General features: G+C 41.2%; 1 protein-coding gene across 1 annotated transcript in view; it reads left to right on the plus strand.

Moving 5' to 3' along the window:
• Window positions 1-22,008, plus strand: part of ANGPT1 (angiopoietin 1) — a 203,668-nt gene that overhangs the window by 132,107 nt on the left and 49,553 nt on the right. Inside the window, exons 5-6 of the mRNA XM_077808861.1 lie at window positions 9,162-9,289; window positions 15,686-15,787. Coding sequence (XP_077664987.1) covers window positions 9,162-9,289; window positions 15,686-15,787 — 230 coding nt within the window. The remainder of the gene's footprint in view (window positions 1-9,161; window positions 9,290-15,685; window positions 15,788-22,008) is intronic.

A 22,008-nucleotide genomic window follows, 5' to 3' on the forward strand; every position in this document is an offset into this window, starting at 1 on the left:
CATCCGCTTCCTTTGGAAAATAATTGCATAGTCTAATTTCATCATCATTTCCTGATATACCTCTTATATTAACCTTTTGCTAGCCTAATTTAATTACCGTGAATTGTATTCTATTATCATATTAATGGGAGATCTGTTTGTGGGTATATGGCAGTAGAATACCACACAGGGAAAATCATTATCACATGAAGCCTTTCCACCGTAAGAATGACACAACACCAACACCGCTTCCTACTTCTGAATCACAAACAAACACAAAAGACTCCATGTAGCCTATTAGGGTCTTTGCTATTGCTATTGATTACAAGTGGAAGATGCTCTGATACTATGGTGATGGGTGGCAGTTTAAATCCCTAAAATATATAGATATGTTACAAAAAGCTAAGTAATCGTTGATCAGTAATAAACCAAAACCATAAATAATGATTTTTTTAAACTTTGACATCCCGGAACAGAAATTTAAGTCCCAGTATAAATTGTATAAATTAAGAGTAACCCACTAGTGGTGTGTGTGCAATACAGGACCTCCTTTGTTCAGATCCACAGAAGACATGAGTTAATTCAGTCCCCAGCTAAAGAGCTTTGGTTCCAGATATATCACCTCATAAACTCTGTGGACTAGCACAGGGGGGACCTTGTAACGCATGCTCACCAGTGGGTTACATAATTCCGCTGCTCAACAAAAAGCTTGTCCGACAGCAATCCATCAATCCCAGACAAGCCCTGACTTATGTGATGGCTACCATATTAGCTGGCACACAGTGAATTGAACGGGGAGCCTCCAGAGCTGAAAGCAGGAGCTGTTAGAGCTAAAGAGCCAATGTTCCGTAGCTGTGGGGTGTAACAACTCATCTCTTTTGTGGATTAGCACAGGGGAGGACTTGTAAGACACATTGACAAGTGGGTTACGTAAGTAGGAGAAATCTCAACATGTCATTGTAATAGTAAATTTAATAGTCTTAACATAGCAAAGTCAGCTATGGAAATTATGATCAAATCTGAAAGGTTCCTATTCAGAAATACAAAAACCTTCAGGTATATTTTCTAGATTTTAACCTTATCTTTTGATTTTCACTGTGCTTAGTGCACTATTATTAGGGCTACATTTTAATCACGGGTATTTTTAGTAAAAGTCATGGACAGGTCATGGGCAGTAAATAAAACTTCGCAGCCAGTGACCTGTCCATGACTTTTACTATATACCCCTGACTAAAATTTGGGGTTGCCACAGTTGCTCTGGGAGGGGGCATGGCCCAGGGGGCACCAGGGGTGCTGGAGGGGGTGTTGGCGGGGCTGGGCCAGATTCTCTACCTGGCTCCTGGGAAGCGGTGATCTCCAGCTCCTAGCATCATGTGCTTCCTCCACTCTGCCCCAAGCCTTGGTTCTGCTGCTCCTATTGACTGGGAACCATGGCCAATGAGAACAGTGGGGGCAGTGCCTGCGAGCGGAGGCAGCAAGTAGAGCTAGGAGCTGAGGGAGGGGAGTTCCTGATGCCCTTCTAGGGAGTCCCCCAGTAAGCACCACCCCGCACCCCAATCCCCACACCTGAGCCCCCCCAAACTCCTGCTGCTGGGGGAGGGTAGGGGAGCCCAAGACTGCCCCAGCAGCAGCTGGTGTGACTGCCCAGGGGCTGCCTAAGTTGCTCAGGGGGCTCCCGGGCCAGCCACATGGGCTCCTGCAGAAGTCACGGAAAGTCACAGAATCCGTGACTTCTGTGACTATCACATTTCTAATGTGCCCATCATTTTAGTATGTAGGCAACTGATTAACTATTTCCTCACTTAAAAGTAGTATTTTATAGTTTTACAACTTTAAAGTGGTAGCACTGGCTATGTCCTCTGTTGTGTTTAGCTATTTTCACTCTTACTATTTATTAATTAGTGTAGCACTTAGGCTCCCACTCTGCTAGGGTCCTGCAGAATTACAGAACAAAAAGCAGGACCCTGCTCAAAAAAGCTTGCAATATAAATGTCAAACAAGAGAGAACAGATGGAGCTTTAACTGATAATTTTGCTGTCTGTGAGTTGCTTTTTTCTCTGTTTCCATAGTCCAAAGATGTTTTTATCTTGAGGGTTCAGCTCAGTTGGAATGACCTCCCGGTTTCGTGTCCCTGCTTGTGTTCAGTGTGTGATATCTGTAGCATGGTTTGTATTGTAGTTCAATGTACTATACATTTTGCCACACACTTTCCAGGTTTTCCACTTTTGCTGCTCAGTTTTCCAATTTTGCTGCTTGCAGTAAGAAAAATATTGTCAAAAACAGATAGCAATAGAGTGTGTTTCGGTGGCATGCTACTGGTCACTGAGGTTAAGTTCTTCATCACCATGCTGGGTCCCAAATGAAGGTTGATATATACAAGAGTAGGCCATTGGTATAACAGACTGCATCTGTCTATGGTTCAGAAGCTCATCAGTGGTCACAACCTTGGAGCCATGGAGATAAAGGAGAGCCCCAATACCATTGCAAGGCAGGGTTGAGATCTGAGGATGCATGGGGTGGAGGGGAATCCCTGGGACAGAGCAGGGCAGGGATAAGGTGGGGAGATGGAGATGGAGAGGATCCCTGGACAGGGTCAGGGTGGGGATATGAAGGGAGCTCCAGGGACAGGGCAGGGCTAAATTGGGATGGGGTGATGGGGATTGAGGGGAGCCCTGGGAACAGGCCAGGGGTGGGTCATGGTGGGGGGATGGGGATATATGGGAGCCCCTGGGGTGCAGCACGGCTGGGGTGGGGTGGGGCAATGAGGATGGAGTGGAGCCCCAGGGCCAGGGCAGGGCTGGGTCAAGGTGTGGGGATGGGAAAGGAGGGGAGCCCCAAGGTCAGGGCTGGGGCAGGATGGGGGTATGGAGAGAACCCTGGGCTCAGGGCCAGGCTGGTGCAGGGTGGGGGCATGGAGCTATATGGGAGCCCTGGGGGCAAGGCAGGGCTGGGGGGATGGGGAAGGAGGGGAGTCATTGGAATTCTGTAGGGCAGGTCTGAGATGAGGTGAAGAGAATGGAGGGGAGTCTCTGGGATATTGCAGTGCAGGGCTGGGATTGGTGAATGGGAACCGAGAGAAGCCCCAGGGTACTGCAGACAGGGTTGCAATGTGGAGGTGTATGGGGATGGCGGGGAGCCTGTGGGATACTGTAAGGGGTGCTTCAGCCAAAGAGGAGAGCACAGCAGGAAATGGAGTAGCCCTGGCTGAACTGGAGAGCAGAACATAGGGAGTAGATGGAGGGCCCAGGAGGCCCTGTGATGCTGGGGAAAGATGAAGTAGGAGAACCCCTGTGCTACAGTGGGTAGGGCAGAGCTGGGGAGGAGAGCTGGGGGGTGGAGCAGGGGAGGCTCCCTATATTCCCCTAGTGTGCAAACCCACATGGCTGACCCCATCCAATCCGTCCCCCGGCTCCTTCTGCCCACCTCCAGGCTAAGCAGTGCTCTGGATATCCTCTGGCAGCACTATACGCCTGCCCAAAAGACAGGCAACTGGCACATGCCCACGCCTTCCCAGGCAGGTGCGGCCCATAAATTGAGAACCTCTGCTCTAGACCCTGACCCTGCTTCTAGACCCTCTGGCTTCTGTTACAGGTAGCGGTGGATCTACAGACAACCCTCCCCTCAAATTCTTGGAAACACCCAAACTAGGTAGGGAGATTTCTAACCTGAGACTTCTTCTGCCCACATTGTTTTTTATGGGCACCTGCGTATGGCAGCCAGAATCTGGCCAATGAATATTTCCTAAACATATAGTGAATAAGGTTTTCTCCTTTTGGACTTCCACTCTCATGAAGATCATTTAGGAATTTTCTTTTGCTATGGATTAATTGTTGGACATTAAAAGTAGATTAAATACAAAGCATGTAGGATATTATTAAGAGTATGAAAATATAAAGATTCATTGCGGAAATCTCTACATTTCTGTTCATTTATATCACCATTGTACAAAAAACATACAGCTTCCTTTCATCTGTCATTTATTGGCATTGTCATATGAAGACATAATTAGCACCTGTGGGATTAACTCATTTAGTCTTTGCGGAATTTATGAATGCATCAGTCCAGATGTTTGGTACTACGGGAAGTATGAATGTGACTCCATGAATTTAGGCAACATAATCAATTGTCTTTGCCTGTAAGCACTATTGAACATCAGGGTGTAATTAAGGAATGTCCATTTTAGGTTGCTGGAGTAACAGGCACACATATTTCATTTTCTCAAAGCCTAATTAGAAATGACAATAAACACTGAAATATATTAATTTTAAGATAATTATATTTTCCATAGTGCTGAGATCAGTTAATTTGGATCAAATTAGAAAAGGGCAAATATGTGTCTAATATATTTTTGTTCATAGCACCAAATATATCAAAATTAATTTATTTTGCTTGACACAGACTTTTGTCAGCAACCTCAGCTACATAATATATTGGTATGATCATGTATTTAAAAATATTTGAACTAACTTTAGGCATTTAGATAGTCAAAGAAAGGGTAATAGTTACACATGATGTCTGTGGCCCATCCATGACTGTTATTAGCAAATTTCTCCAACAGCCGGAGGTGGGACACTAGATGGGGAAAGCTCTGAGTTACTATAGAGAATTATTTCCCAACTGTCTGGCTGGTGGATCTTGCCCACATGCTTAGGATCCAACTGATCACCATATTTGGGATGGGGAAGGAATTTCCCCCTAGTCAGATTGGCTGAGATTCTGGGTTGTTGTTGTTGTTGTTTTGTCTTCCTCTGCAACATGGGGCACAGGTCACTTGCTGGTTTGAAATAGAATAAATGGTGGACTTTTTGTAACTTGAAGTCTTTAACTCAAAATCTGTGGATGTCAGTAACTCAACCAGAGATTGAGCTATTACAGAAGTGGACAGGGGGATTCTGTAGCCTGTGATATAAGTCTATGAGAACTAATCATTCCCTTTGGGTTCTATTTAGGGTTGGGGTTTTTTTTTAAATTATTTACACACTGACAGTATGCCAGTCAATGTTTTATTCAGGAACTTCAACTGATGTATAAGGAGTTCATGGTTTGTGTAATGTTCAGCAGTAAATACCCAGTCAGGCACTGTGGAATGTGGAAAAAGTTTAGAAACATCATGGGTTTCAAATATGAACAAAATAGGAAGAATTCCTTGTTACCTTACTGTAAAAGAACATCAGCAATAAAGTTCACAGGGATTAATTTTCTGATAATTTAGGGCTTGTTCTTTATAGTTCCTTGGAATATAAAGGGAGAATCGTCTGGTGTCAGTGAAGGAAGGTTATCATCAGAATGTATAATTAATTCTCCAGCATTCATAGTTTTATAATCTAAACGTTTATATCAGGCATTAATACGAGGATTCTTTATACCTTCAAGGCAGTACCTTAGCCTAGGGATGCTGTAGAGTCTCATTGACAGATTGGGAGCTCCAGGAGCTATTGTGATTCCCAGAGGGAATGCAACCGCTATGCAGCATCCGCTCCTCTCTGGGCTTGGGTAGGTCTGCTGACTGGTGAAGACAGGGGGGAGGTAGAGGGCATAGCCAAGGCACTGCCACTTTCCTGTAGCCTTCCAGAGGCTAACACTACAGTGGTACCAGCCCTTTGAATCTCTTCCACACCCTGAACGCAGGGAATAATGTTGTGCCCAGCCCCACACTACAAGAAGGATGTGGATAAATTGGAGAGAGTCCAGCGAAGGGCAACAAAAATGATTAGGGGTCTGGAACACATGAGTTATGAGGAGAGGCTGAGGGAACTGGGATTGTTTAATCTGCAGAAGAGAAGAATGAGGGGGGATTTGATAGCTGCTTTCAACTACCTGAGAGGTGGTTCCAAAGAGGATGGTTCTAGACTATTCTCAGTGGTGGAAGAGGACAGGACAAGGAGTAATGGTCTCAAGTTGCAGTGGGGGAGGTTCAGGTTGGATATTAGGAAAAACTTTTTCACTAGGAGGGTGATGAAACACTGGAATGCGTTGCCTAGGGAGGTGGTGGAATCTCCTTCCTTACAAGTTTTTAAGGTCAGGCTTGACAAAGCCCTGGCTGGGATGATTTAATTGGGTATGGGTCCTGCTTTTGAGCAGGGGGTTGGACTAGATGACTTCCTGAGGTCCCTTCCAACCCTGATATTCTATGATTCTATGATTCTATGATTACATCTCAAAAACCAGCTACTGTGCCTGCATGCCCATGCACCAAGCAATTCTTTTCAGAGATGAAACTCTGAGTGGCTCCCATCGGAGATTAAAACCCTAAAGAAAGCCTAAAGAATCACAAAGATTTAGAGCGTTCTTGTCTAAGGAGAGCTATTGCCTTTTGTTTCTTTGTTTTTTACCCACCTCAGACAGACGAACTATATGTGCATTTTACTAAATATACAATCTGAATATTCCTGTGCGGTTCTTTGGTGATTGAAATGTCAAGTGCTTTACTGAATGGACTGATTTTATTTCATTTGCTGTAAAAACAATTATTTTGTTATTGGCTATTGAGATACCTATTTAAAAATTTCATGTCCCTTAGTTATGACATCCAAGGATATTAATGCTATTTCTGTTTAAGTTTTACTGCTCACTCTAAACCCAAACCCTGTAGATACATACAGTGTATAAATAAATCAGGATTGCTTATGTTATAATATGATGGTTTATATGATAGCATGTTGGCCATGTAACCATATATGATCTCCTGCTGTCTTGTTCAAAAAAGATATTTATGTATCAGTCCAGCTAAAAATAGCTTAAAGAGCCAGGGCTGCCTCCTGAAAATATTGCATAACATTCAGTTCAAAAATAACGGAACTAGTTTCTGATCTCAGTAACACTGGTGTAAATCTACAGCAATTCCAGTGACTTCAAAATATTTTGCAGATTGTGTGTGTGGGAGGAGAGGCAGGTAAGCTGATCTCTGTGTGTGTATTACATAGATGTACATTGAAATATTGTCACGTTTAGCATGGAAGCAGTAGTGATTCTCACTCAGCAAGGAAAGCTAACTTCTCTCATTTGAAAAACTCAGGGTAGGCAAGATGGACCTGATCTGAAGTCAATGGGAATCTCTCCTTTGACTTCAGTGGCCTTTGGCTCAGATCCCAAGTAATTACTCAAGTTGGAATTTGGCCATTGAAGCTAATACTCCTCTACTTACAAAAAATACCACTGAATCTTTAATGAACACAAATTGCCAGGGCCCAGTTTTATGTCTCATCTGAAAAATGGCACCTGCAAGAGTGCATTGTTACTTAAGACCATGCTGAGGGCCTAATTCAGCACTGACTCAAAGGGAAGTGTGTCACCTACTGAGTCACGAACACCACTTTTCTTTTCCTAATAGGGCTAAGCCTCCAAGAAGTTTCTTTTCCAACTAGAGTTCACATATGTATGTGAGCCAGGAGTTACTTTTATGGACGCTATGGAAGAAGAGAGAAAAGAGATGATGCATAAATTCACTCAAAAGAAAAATAAATCCACCTTTTTGTTGTAAAATTCAAATTTTAAAAGAAAAAAACACAGCAAATTACATCTGTTTTATTCAAGACAAAATGCAAATGCTGTGCTATGAGAGTAGTTTTGTGAACTGCAATGTACATTCTCTATGGGGGAGGAAGGATGGTCTTATGGTTAAAGCAACTGATTGGGCGTTAGAAATCTTGGGTTCTATTTCTGCCTCTCCCCAGGACTTCCTGTGTGATGTTGGGCAAATCACTTAACCACTCTAGCCTTCTGTTTCTTCATCTGCAAAATGGGCATAGCTACAGCCTATCTCACAGGAATTTGTGATGCTAGAATTATTGCCCATAAGGTTCACGAAGATGCTCAAATGGAAGGTGGCATATAGAGGTGTGAAGTGTTTGTGTCATTATATATTTAACATACAGCCTTGAACCCGCAAGTCCTTGTGTGGTGTGCAACAGCCGTGCAAGGCTGCTACTCTCTAGTGGAAGTGGAGGCACACCACTGTGCCCTAGGTACACAGTGCCATCTTCTTCATTGGGAGGGAGTAAGTCGCTATCCCCTTTTGCACCCACTCTTTACTTTCCTGTGCCCAAAGTGAAAAAGAGGTGGATTGCAGACAGACAATGGGCATGTCTATAGAGAGCTTCAATTCAATTTGCATATGTATTTATGTAGTCCTCATCACTGTGGAGCTTAATACTGCAAGGTGCTGAGAACTCTGGCCTGGATCCTGCAAAGCACATAAGCACTTGCTTAATTTTAAGCATATGAGTAGTCTCATAGATTTCAATGGGACTACTCAAGTGCTTAAAGCATGTGTTCCTGGATTGGGTCCATAGTGCAGGATCAAGCCCCTGTTGTTTGGAGAGCTACAGGTTCCCCTCTTAGGTCTTACTCGTTCTGTTAGGGAGGAGTTACTTCAGGGCCAATTTAGCAGTGCGCTCATTACTGCAGGATTGGGATTGCCAGCACACCCTGTTCTCCTCATCTCTTAATCTCACACTCAAGCACAATACTTCGTACCCTGTGATGTGCAGAATCAAGTGCTATGCTGTAGCTGGAATATTAATTCTTTTGCTTTATTTTCACAAAGTGAAATAAACCCAGAAATTAAAACCCACCATTAAAACTATATATTAAGGTAGCATCCATTTTTTACAAGTTGCTTTTAATAACAATTTGTAGGTGGAAAATTTTGGGTTTTTACACTATTGTTTGCAGTGATTTATGCTATTTAAAAAGCAATATGGTCTGGGGAAAGGGAGGAGATTGGAGAATCAAGGGGTCATAGGTTCTATTCCTGGCTTTGCCAATGATGACTGGCTCCATGGCCTTGAGAAAGTCTCTTTGCCTCAGATCCCAAAAGGTATTTACGCACTTAACTCCCATTTAAATCAATGGGTGTTCTGCCTAAAAACATTTGAGGATTTGGGCCTTTGCCTCTTCACCTCAGTACTCCTATCATTAAAATGGGGATAATAATAATTTGTTACCTTCCTCAAAGGGACATGTTAATTATTAAGTATTTGCGGTTTGTAAAATGCGGTGGACATGTAAGGACTAATATTTAGGTGTTATGTCTAATACTGAGGTGTTATGTAGGTATAACAGGCATAATACTTAAGTGCCTAGAATGATGTGGAAAAGCTAACAAGAAATAAAGCCACTTTGGTATAGTAATTCCTAGGGTTGCTATTGTAACCTGCATTATCGTATTTTCTGTTTTGCAGTTTTACTAAAGAATGCAAAAAGAGAGGAGGACAAGCCATTCAGAGACTGTGCAGATGTGTACCAAGCTGGCTTTAACAAAAGCGGGGTCTACACTATTTATATTAATAATGTATCAGAGCCTAAAAAGGTAACAAATATATGTATTTGTGTTTGTTTTTGCTTGTTGATGTAGATGTTGCTCTTGGCGTGAGGGAGCATTCTGCATGGTTATGGAATCTTTACATTGGCAAAGTGCTGTATTAATATAAATCACTTGGTCCATCTTCACCCTTAGAAAAATACTGGAAGGTGAAGTAAATAGAGTATCTTGCCTGGAGTGAGTCCCAACCCATCCTTTTTCTCCACTGACTGAGGATCCTCCCTAAATCTGAGCATACACCCCCAAAACATGATCTGTCTTCTACCCCTCAGCAAATGCCTGATCTCTACAGTTGAGTCAGACACCTGGCCAGCAGTTCTGTGAGAAATACATGTCTCTGAAGATTAAGGAGAGAATCAGGGATACCCAAGAGATCATATTTTATTAATTAATGATCCACTGTCAAAAAACAATCATCTGTTTGTAATTAATCACTGATAAATAGTTCCCATTTCATTCCAGAAATATTGTTCAGGATGAGAAATGGGGAAAAGGATAAACCAACACTAGAAGAATACTGTTAAAGCAAATATTGATATAGTGATATATGAAAGGTGAATACAGAAGATAATTGAGATGTCTGTAATGAAATATGGAAAATCTTCTTAGATGTTATCAAGCAGGATTAGAGAGACCTGAACAGAGGTGTTGAAACTGTTAAAGTGAAATTGTAAAGGACTTGAAAATAACTGGCAAATTGACAATGAGTTGCACTTGCATTAGTTTTGTTCAAGTTCACAAGCTGTCCATGGAAGCTTTGTTACAAACTTTTAAATTGTATCTGAATATCCACAAGGTTTACTAGGTTACTGATCTTGGTGTGTTTAGTTTGAGACTAGCACTGGGATAGGTAAAATAGGGAAAGTCACATTGTGGAAGTCATGTTTTATTTCTCTGGTATCCCTGATTGGAAGAGCTATCCAATGCAATCAGGAGAGTCAGCCCAGAAACTATTCCATTTGGTTTTTCAGAGAGGCTGCATTTTAGTTTTCTTTCTGTTTCAGCAAGAATATATTTTCTATTCAGAAATATATATATTCTGCTGGCTCCTGTGTCTGTCAACCTCTGGTAGCAAGGGCCAGATACAATATCCACTGAAGACAGTGGGAAAATTCCTATTGTCTTAAGGGACGTGGGATCAGGCACTAAGTGGGCTAATACATTTTATAATTTTCTAGTCGTTTTCTTTGCTTAGTTTCATCCCAACATTACTGTCAATTTCTCTTCCTCTTTGCCGTTTACAACCTTCAGATATTTACAGATGATTATCAGTCCTGCTCAAACCCCCATTCCCACCCTTTTGATAGTCATCATTTTGCAAGTTGTATTTATTTAATTATTTTAATTTTTCCTCTTAAATGTGTAGATATATTTAAGGTGTTGAAATAATTAGAAGTGCAACAGTATTCTAAGTCTTTATTCTGAGTTGTGCATAATATTATACATTTAAACTGCTTACTTTTAAATTATTGAGGCTACTTAGTTATTCTTTATACCATACTATTTTAGTTCCTGATCCGATGGCCACTGAAGTCACTGATTTTAGTGGGCACTGTATTGGAGCCGTGAAGTGTTTTAGTTGATAGATGGTTCTCATCTATCTCATGGACCAGTAACTGGTTAATATATAGGAAACAAAGGGTAGAAATAAATGGGCAGTTTTCAGAATGGAGAGAGGTAAATAGTGGTGTCCCACTGGGGTCAGTACTAGGACCAGTCCTATTCAACGTATTCATAAATGATGTGGGAAAAGGCGTAAACAAAAATGTGGCAAAAATTGCAGATGATATAAAACTACTCAAGATAGTTAAGTCCCAAGCAGACTGCAAAGAGTTACAAAAGGATCTTACAAAACTGGGTGACTGGGCTACAAAAATGGCAGATGAAATTCAATGTTGATAAATGCAAAGTAGTGCACACTGGAAAACATAATCCCAACTATACATGTAAAATGATGGGGTCTAAATTAGCTGTTACCACTCAAGAAAAAGATCTTGGAGTCATTGCGGAAAACATCTCTGAAAACATCCACTCAGTGTGCAGCAGCAGTCCAAAAAAGCTAACAATTTTAGGAATCATTAAGAAAGGGATAGATAATAAGACAGAAAATATCATACTGCCTCAATATAAATCTATGGTATACCCACATCTTGAATACTGTGTGCAGCTGTGGTCACCCATCTCAAAAAAGATATATGGGAATTGAAAAAAATACAGAAATGGGCAATGAAATGATTAAGGGTATGGAACAGATTAATAAGATTAATAAGACTGGGATTTTTCAGCCTGGAAAGAGATGACTAAGGAAGGATATTATAGAGATCCATAAAATCAACTGGTGTGGAGAAAGTAAATAAGGAAGTGTTATTTGCTCCTTAACATAACACAAGAGCGAGGAGTTACCAAATGAAATTAATAGGCAAGGGGTTGAAAACAAACAAAAGGAAGTACTTCTTCCCACAACACACAGTCAACCTGTGGAACTCTTTGCCAGAGAATGTTGCGAAGGCCAGGACTATAACAGGGTTCAAAAAAGAACTAGATAAAATCATGGAGGATAGGTCCATCAATAACTATTAGATGAGATGAGCGGGGATGGTCTCCTAGCCTGTTTGCCAGAAGCTGGGAATGGACGACAGAGGATGGATCACTTGATGATTACCTGTCCTGTTCATTCCCTCTGAAGCACCTGGCACTAGCCACTGTCGGAAGACAAGACACTGGGCTAGATGAACCATTGGTCTGACCCAGTATGGCCATTCTTATGTTCTTATTCTTCATAAACACATTTAAGGACAGGAGTATATTATCATCTTTTTTAAAAAAAATCTGTGTTTGTCTCCAAAAGGCTGTTTTAATGCTAAAAATTTGTTTAATCCATAAATCTAAAATGAGTCTAATTAAACGGATGTGTGTTATGAATTAGTAGTTTTTTCATCCATGCGTCTAAGCAGAGGCAAATACTTAGTGCATTTGGAGTCCTCTTCATCTGAATCCGCAGAAAAATAATAAAGTCCACCACCCACCACTCCTCATAAGAAGTCCAGCACCCACAGATGCATAAAAATAGTTATTAAAATTATCACCTCTTTTTTGTTCAGGATTAAACCTCAAAACATGTTAAAAGGTGTTTAATGGCTGAATGTCTTGACCTTATCTGGGACAGGAGCCAGTTCAAGGCTTTTGTTGGCTAGAATTATGTGAAGCTAATATTGATAATCAACTTGATACTCCTTTTAGTATGGCAGGTGTTCACATCCACCCCCATGGAAAGTGCCAGACCACGCAATGCTGGCTAATGCATAATTAGGTGCTGTAATTTGCTACACCTCTCAAAGAACATGAAAACTTGTTTTATAAGGCTTTTTATTACAGGAAAATTTTATATTATGTTCCTTTTCCATATTAAAATATTAACACTCAAGACATGAGAAGGGCTTAATTCGTTAGAAAAATGAACACTGGATTCCTGGGTTCTAGACTTGAATTTTAAATAAGGTACATCCATCAGTTAGAAATGTTCACTGAAAATCAGACTAAGACTAAAAAAACTAAATCCTGTAGATAAATGGCTTGACTTGCAGTGTCTTTGCTGAAGGAGGACTAGAGCCAAAATGAAAAGGAGTCCTTGTGGCACCTTAGAGACTAACCAATTTATTTGAGCATGAGCTTTCGTGAGCTACAGCTCACTTCATCAGGTGCATACCGTGGAAACTGCAGCAGACTTTATATATACACAGAGAATATGAAACAATACCTCCTCCCACCCCACTGTCCTGCTGGTAATAGCTTATCTAAAGTGAGCAACAGGTTAGGCCATTTCCAGCACAAATCCAGGTTTTCTCACCCTCCACCCCCCCACACAAATTCACTCTCCTGCTGGTGATAGCCCATCCAAAGTGACAACTCTTTACACAATGTGCATGATAATGAAGTTAGGCCATTTCCTGCACAAATCCAGGTTCTCTCACTCCCTCACCCCCCTCCAAAAACCCACCCCCATACACACACAGACTCACTCTCCTGCTGGTAATAGCTCATCCAAACTGACCACTCTCCAAGTTTAAAACCAAGTTAAACCAGAACATCTGGGGGGGGAGGGGGTAGGAAAAAACAAGAGGAAATAGGCTACCTTGCATAATGACTTAGCCACTCCCAGTCTCTATTTAAGCCTAAATTAATAGTATCCAATTTGCAAATGAATTCCAATTCAGCAGTTTCTCGCTGGAGTCTGGATTTGAAGTTTCTTTGTTTTAAGATAGCGACCTTCATGTCTGTGATTGCGTGACCAGAGAGATTGAAGTGTTGTGCCAGCAATGCCCCTCTGCCATGTACATTGGTCAAACTGGACAGTCTCTACGTAAAAGAATAAATGGACACAAATCAGATGTCAAGAATTATAACATTCATAAACCAGTCAGAGAACACTTCAATCTCTCTGGTCACGCAATCACAGACATGAAGGTCGCTATCTTAAAACAAAGAAACTTCAAATCCAGACTCCAGCGAGAAACTGCTGAATTGGAATTCATTTGCAAATTGGATACTATTAATTTAGGCTTAAATAGAGACTGGGAGTGGCTAAGTCATTATGCAAGGTAGCCTATTTCCTCTTGTTTTTTCCTACCCCTCCCCCCCAGATGTTCTGGTTTAACTTGGTTTTAAACTTGGAGAGTGGTCAGTTTGGATGAGCTATTACCAGCAGGAGAGTGAGTCTGTGTGTGTATGGGGGTGGGTTTTTGGAGGGGGGTGAGGGAGTGAGAGAACCTGGATTTGTGCAGGAAATGGCCTAACTTCATTATCATGCACATTGTGTAAAGAGTTGTCACTTTGGATGGGCTATCACCAGCAGGAGAGTGAATTTGTGTGGGGGGGTGGAGGGTGAGAAAACCTGGTTTTGTGCTGGAAATGGCCTAACCTGTTGCTCACTTTAGATAAGCTATTACCAGCAGGACAGTGGGGTGGGAGGAGGTATTGTTTCATATTCTCTGTGTATATATAAAGTCTGCTGCAGTTTCCACGGTATGCACCTGATGAAGTGAGCTGTAGCTCACGAAAGCTCATGCTCAAATAAATTGGTTAGTCTCTAAGGTGCCACAAGGACTCCTTTTCTTTTTGCGAATACAGACTAACACGGCTGTTACTCTGAAACCTGTCATAGAGCCAAAATGTTTGTCTAACAAATCATGTTTCTTTAATTGTTATTCTGAATCTGGTTTACGTGTCTGCAGTGGTCAACATTCTCCTTTCCTCCTACATGTGCAAGGGGACCTAGCAATTCAAACAATGAAGCAATCACAGAGCATCAACATGAACAATAAATCTTAGAGTGAAAAGCATGGAACTGATTTGTCTGAGGATGAACTATTGTTCTTTTGTTGACTGATGTATAAGAATTTTTATTTAAAGGAAGTGGATAATGACCATCAATTGATAGAGCAAAGAAAAACATTAAATTACTGGCCAACATTGTCCATGATGATGGATGTGATCACAAAATACTAGGCTGATTGATCAGAATTCTTCAACTCTCGGTATAAATGCACACCTTATTTCAAAGGCAAATGTAGCTTTATTAAAAAGCACAGAAATGAAAGCCTGGAACAATCACAGTGCCAATAGGGAAAATGTATCTGCTAATGAAAATAATGAGGAAATTGCTTCAAGTAATAGTGTTAAAATGATGGAACAGAAAAGAAGAAATAATAATAAATGACAGTTTTAACCTTTCCTTGCAGTATCCCAAGAAAAATGATAGGCTGCACAATAGGATGCATTCTTTGTGAAAGTTGTGTTATTTATAAGCACTACTGTATACACATAAAACATAAAATATCTGTTGTGATTATTATGTGCATTGTCTTGTTATATTTAAGGACCACATTGCTATCTATATGTAAATACGGAACTTAATGAGAGCTTTATTGTGAAATCATGGTAGGAGCTGGTCTGCAATTTCAGTACTGGTCATACACTCTCCAGGGATAGTCCCACATGGCCCCATCCATAATTTCTCCACTTTATCTATACCTTTTATATGTTGCTTGTCTTCTTAGATTGCAAACTCTTTGGGGCAATGATTATGTCACTATCTGTGTTGGGATACTGCCCGGTATATTGTGGGTACAACCCGGATTTAAATAAGAAATACAAGCCCCTATAAATAATGTATCATCTTTTCTACATTTTGGCTTCACTGTATCTCATTTTCCGGCAAGAATTTATGATAATTTCTTCCTATCCTGTGTAACATTGTGCTACAAGCACTAGGTAATACTTGATCAACTGAAAAAGTACTAATGTTGGAAGACTATTAAGGAAAGTTGTCTTTTTCTGAGTGGACATAATTTTGAAACTAGTATCGTTATTTTCATTATTACCTAGGTCTTTTGTAATATGGAGATCACGGGAGGAGGATGGACAGTTATACAACACCGAGAAGATGGGAGTCTGGATTTTCAAAAAAACTGGAAAGAATACAAAATGGTAAGGGTGAAGAATTTACAGTAAAGTTAGAAAAGTAACCCCTTGAGCCATTAGATTTTAAGCTCTCCGTGCACTAACACTCAATTAAAATTACAGTATAACCCTGGCAGCATTAAGTAATCAGGTATATTGACTCAGTAAATGTAACCTCAGGACAGGATGCAGAGAGAAAATTTCTAGATACATTAAATGACTTCTTCTTGGAGCAGCTTGTCCTGGAACCCTCAAGGGGAGAGGCAATCTTCATTTAGTCCTAAGTGGAGCACAGGATCTGGTCCAAGAGGTGAGCTGAACTGCCTGATAATAGCAACCACACTGTAATTAAATTTAACATCCGTGAGAGAGGGAAATGACAAAGAAACCTACCAAAGTAGTATTTTAACTTCAAAAAGGGGAACTATACTAAAATGAGGAAGGTCATTAAAAGGAACAGTCACAAGGCTGAAATTCCTGAAAACTGCATGGAGACTATTTAGAAACACCTTAATAGAGGCTCAAACTGAATGTTTACCCGAAATTAAAAAAAAAAAAAACAACAGTAAGAGGATCATTAAAAAATGCTACCATGGCTAAACAGCAGAGTAAAAGAGGCAGTTAAAGGCAAAAAGTCACCCTTTAAAAATAGAAAGTCAAATCCTAGTGAAGAAAATAGGAGGGAGCATAAACTCCAGCAAACCAAGTATAAAAGTATAAGAAGGCAGGCCAAGAAAGAAAAGAGCAACACAAGACACAAAAACTCAGAGCAAAAAATTAAGTGGGGCCACTGGATGATCAAAGTATTGACAGAGCACTTAAGGGAAACAAGACCATTGTGAACATAAGAACAGCCATACTGGGTCAGACCAAAGGTCCATCTAGCCCAGTATTCTGTCTTTTGACAGTGGCCAATCCCAGGAGCCCCAGAGGAAAAGAACAGCACAGATAGGTATCAACCGATCCATCCCGTCACCCATTTCCAGCTTCTCGCAAACAGAGCCTAGAGACACCATCCTGGCTAATAGCCATTGATGGATCTATCCTCCATGAAGTTATTTAGCTCTTTTTTGAACCCTGTTATAATCTTGGCCTTCACAACATCCTCTGGCAAGGAGTTCCACAGGTTGACTGTGCATTCTGTGAAAAAAATACTTCCTTTTTGTTTTTTTTTAAACCGGCTACCTATTAATTTAATTTGGTGACCCCTAATTTTGTGTTATGAGAAGGCGCAAATAACACTTCCTTATTTACTTTCACCACACCTGTCATGATTTTATAGACCACAATCATATTCCCCCTGCCCCCTGAGTCATCTTTTTTCCAATCTGAAAAGTCCCGGTCTCATTAATCTCTCCTCATATGGCAGCTGTTCCATACCCCTAATCATTTTTGTTGCCCTTTTCTGAACCTTTTCCAATTCCAATATATCTTTTTTGAGATGGGATGACCACATCTGCACACAGTATTCAAGATGTGGGCATACCATGGATTTATATAGAGGCAATATGATATTTTCTGTCTCATTATCTATCCCTTTCTTAATTATTCCTAATATTTTATTACCTTTTTTGACTGCTGCTGCACATTGAGTGGATGTTTTCAGAGAAGTAGCCACGATGACTCCAAGATCTCTTTCTTGAGTGGTAACAACTAATTTAGACTCCATCATTTTATATGTATAGTTGGGATTATGTTTTCCAGTGTGCATTACTTTGCATTTATCAACATTGAATTTCATCTGCCATTTTGTTGCCTAGGCATCCGGTTTTGTGAGATTCTTTTGTAGCTCTTTGCAGTCTGCTTGGGACTTAACTATCTTGAGTAGTTTTGTATCATCTGCAAATTTTGCCACCTTTTTGTTTACCCCTTTTCCCAGATCTTTTATGAATACATTGAATAGAACTGGTCCCAGTACAGACCCCAGTGGGACACCACTATTTACCTCTCTCCATTCTGAAAACTGCCCATTTATTCCTACCATTTGTTTCCTATCTTTTAACCAGTTACCAGTCCATTAGAGGACCTTCCCTCTTATCCCATGACAGCTTACTTTGCTTAAGAGTCTTTGATGAGGGACCTTGTGAAGAATCTAAATGCATTCTTTGCATTAGTCTTCACTGCAAAGAATGCAGGGGAGATCGCCAAACCCAAGCCATTCTTTTTAGGTGACAAATTGAAGGAACTGTCCCATATTGAGGTGTCAATACAGGAGGTTTAGGAACAAATTGATAAATTAAGCAGTAATATGACAGTAGGACCAGATGGTATTCACACAAGAGTTCTGAAGGAACTCATGTATGAAACTGCAGCACTACTAACTGTGGTATCAAGTATCAGAGGGGTAGCCATGTTAGTCTGGATCTGTAAAAGCGGCAAAGACTCCTGTGGCACCATATAGACTAACACACGTATTGGAGCATAAGCTTTTGTGGGTGAAGACCCACTTCGGACATGCATTCAACGAAGAGGGTATTCACCCATGAAAGCTTATGCTTCAATACGTCTGTTAGTCTATAAGGTGCCACAGGACTCTTTTCCGCTCTAACTGTGGTATGTAACCTATTGCTTAAATCAGCCTCTGTACCAGATGACTGGAGGATAGCCAATGTAATGCCAATTTTTGAAAAAGGCTCCAGAGGCAATCCTGGCAATTACACTTTGGTAAACCTAACTTTAGTAACAACAAATTGGGTGAAACTGTAATAAAGAACAGAATTATCAGACACATAGATGAACACAATTTGTTGGGGAAGAGTATGGCTGTTCTTATGTTCAGTTTTCACAATGCAGAGAGGTAAAAATGTGTACTGTTGTTTTTTGTGTGGGTCTGGCACCCAGTCAGGGTACCGGTACTGGAGATATGCCACGCTCTCTGGGTTTCAAATTCTGCTACTTCTGTTGTAAGGCAATGCCTGATTGTGACTCTCATTGCCACTGCCCTAAGTGCTTGGAGGAGGCTCACACGAGCATGCTGTTCTAGTCAGCCCATCTCAAAAAAGATATATTGGAATTGGAAAAGGTTCAGAAAAGGGCAAGAAAAATAATTAGGGGTATGAAACGGCTTCCATATGAGGAGAGATTTAAAAGACTAGAACTGTTCAGCTTAGAAAAGAGACAACTGAGGGGGAATATGATAGAGGTCATAACATTACAAATGGTGTGGAAAAACTGAATAGGGAAGTGTTGTTTACCCCTTCACATAACATAAGAACTAAGAATGAAATTAATAGGCTGCAGGTTTAAAACAAACAAAAGGAAGTACTTCTTCACACAATGCACTGTCAACCTGTGGAACTTGTTGTCATGGGATGTTGTGAAGGCCAAAAAATTGGGTTAAAAAAGAATTAGATAAGTTCACGGAGGACAGGTCTATCAATGGCTATTAGCCACAATGGTCAGGAACACAACCCCATGCCCTGGGTGCCCCAAAACCTTCAATTACTAGAAGTTGATACTAGACAACAGGGGATGGGCCGTTCAAAATTGCCCGGTTGTGTTCATTTCTTCTGAAGCATCTGGAATTGGCCACTGTCAGAAGCTGGGCTAGATGGACCATTGGTCTGACCCAGTATGGCTGTTTTAATAGGAATTTGCTGGCCTGCCATCTACAAAGAGCTTCTTTCCACCTCCTTCCAGGTTCAAAGATCACATCCTCAGCCTTCTCCCAAAGCCCTGTCAAACAAATGTGTTTTGTAGCATGCCTGGAAAGTCAATCATTTCTGCCTATTTCATACCCGGGGGGCAGAGCAATTTCCAGAGTTCTTGAGCCCTCATGGAGAAGACACCCCAGCAGCCCCCTCTTTTTTATAATGAGGGTGATCTAGCTTGAGTGCCAGTATTGACTACAAATGTGCCAGTTTGGCCAGGAGAGAGGCAGCCCCTCAGGTAGGCTAGTCAGAGGCTAGTCATAGCCAACACCTTAAATTCCATCTGGAAACCAGTGGACAGCCAGTGTAGATCTTGGAGCACTGATGTCTTAGGCTATATGGAAGTCCAGGAAGCTTTGTCTACACCAGGAGTAACTGTTATTATGGAGTCACAGGCTGATGCTGTTGATGTCAATGGGAGTTGCACTCAGCACTTTGCAGGATCAGACCCTTAATTCTGATAGGAGTCTGAAGTTAGAGAGCCTAATATACTTTGTGTATGGGACACAGACACACACACACCTACAGGACAGCTGGAGAATGAACTTTACAGCCATCCGTTAACCTTACCATTTTATGAAAATCAGAGATTTTTCCATTTGATTTGGTTTGAGTTACTATATTTTCTCTCTTTCCCCAAAAAATGAGCTAGAGGAAGTAGCAGGTACATCCAAAAGATGCAATTGTTGACAAAATTTTATGCATGTGTGCCCAAATATAATCCCCAGATCTGGGTATATCGACTGGTGCCACGGTCACAAGGAGGGCACATCTGCCCTGCACAACAGCCCTCCCTGCCCTTGTGTCCCTTATAAAGATACACTGCAGTATTCTCAAGCAATACTCAAAAACTCTGCATTTTACAATTGTGATATTGCACTTCTCCTATAATATGGCCAGCATTGGCATTATTATAGCTGAGAGGGACAACTTGCAGCCTGGGATAGGACAACACAGCCATCCTCCTGCCGAATTTTGGCTGGCTGTGATGGTCCAGCAGGAAGGACAGTCTGAGGTTGCCATTGCCAATTCTATTTAGCTAACAAAGAAAAGTTGCAATTGACACTTCCTACCAGCAGGGGCCCAGTCTGATATAGCTGTGGCTCCTACCTACATTTGGCTTGGGTCCTTCCCAGACTGAACCCCAGCCCTGTAGGCTCTGAAAGTCTGCAGAGCAGTAGGGGCTTGTCCAGGACACGTGGGAACCACCAGGCACGGGGAGGCCACTGTGAAGGGAATTTGAGAAGAGGGGAAAGAAGATGGAAGGATTTGGAGAAGGGGGAAGTGACTGGGGAAGTGCCACTTGAGGAGACACTGAAGCTAAATCTACATTGCACAGTTAACCTGGCATCCAGGTCTCAGCACCCAGGTTAGCCAAGCCAGGGGCGAGCATTCCCACGGCAAAGCCATACCCACTTTGCTGTGTCCTCACCGTTTCTGCTCTCATCTGCATATGTCTGGAGGCTTAGCCCATTGGTCTATGTGCTGAGACGGCTGGAACTGTTTTCCTAATAAATTATGGGAGAACTTGTCTGTCCTTTGTGGAGGATTTGTGGGAAGGGCATTGAAAGGCTAGCAGCACTTGAGTGATTTAGCCTGCATCCTGCCTGCAAAGTAAGGGGTTTGAGGGTGAGATTGGAGTCTGAGGGAAGGGGAGGTTCTTGCAGAGATGAGACTGGGATGTGGGGGCAGAACAGTCTTGGTTCTGTACTTGAAGCAAATGAGGCAGGGTTTTTGCAAACTATGTTAAAATCAATAAGATGATGGTAGTGAGCTAAGGATAAATGAGGGGAAAACAGTATGCTGCAACTTTATAAGTAGTATATTAATATATGTGCTCAAATTTCTCATGCTGGAGGCATTATAAATCGCTTTTGTGTTGGAAAATTTATTTATGTTCAGCAAGTGGGGTATAAGACGTAGAAGTGATCCACTTCTTTCAAGTATTTACTAAAAAACTTGGGTTTTAGGAAATGAGTTTTAGTTCCTGGAATGTGGATCAGATATTCTCTGAGCATAGCCTTTTATGGAAATCAACCCCTCCTTGATAAAGAATTGTGTGACATACCACTTTACTAAATAAACATTTGTCTTTTTAACTGAAATGATTACTCAGATACTTGTCGCATTCAGTGGGTGTTATAAAAAGAGAAAGCGTGTTCGCATGTTCTCATTTCTCGTCCTCAGGAGAGAATCTAGTAGGATTTGTAGTTCCTCAGTGATAGTAGGTATGGTATGAAAGTAAGTGGATGAGAGTTATGGTGGATATGTATTAATATGATGCTTTGTATGGTGATTGTTAACTTAGTTATCACCAGAATTTGAACCTGGGACCGCTGGAATTAAAGTATAACTTTTTATAGCTTGAGCTAAAGGACAGATTCAAAGCCTATTTGACTTCACTAGGCTTTGGATCAGGCCCAAAGCCCCCTAGCTGGCAGATATCACATATTCATATCTTTTGAATCAAGTACCAAGGGAGATTTCTGCCACACTGGAAGCAAAATACATTTGTTTCCTTAATTTATAGTATATTTTTGCTACTGAATGAAAAGTTAAATATATTCTTTTGTTTGAATTCAGTCATGCTTTAATTAT

The sequence above is a fragment of the Eretmochelys imbricata genome, chromosome 2, assembly GCF_965152235.1.
Source record: "Eretmochelys imbricata isolate rEreImb1 chromosome 2, rEreImb1.hap1, whole genome shotgun sequence".
NCBI classification, from domain to species: Eukaryota; Metazoa; Chordata; order Testudines; family Cheloniidae; genus Eretmochelys; species Eretmochelys imbricata.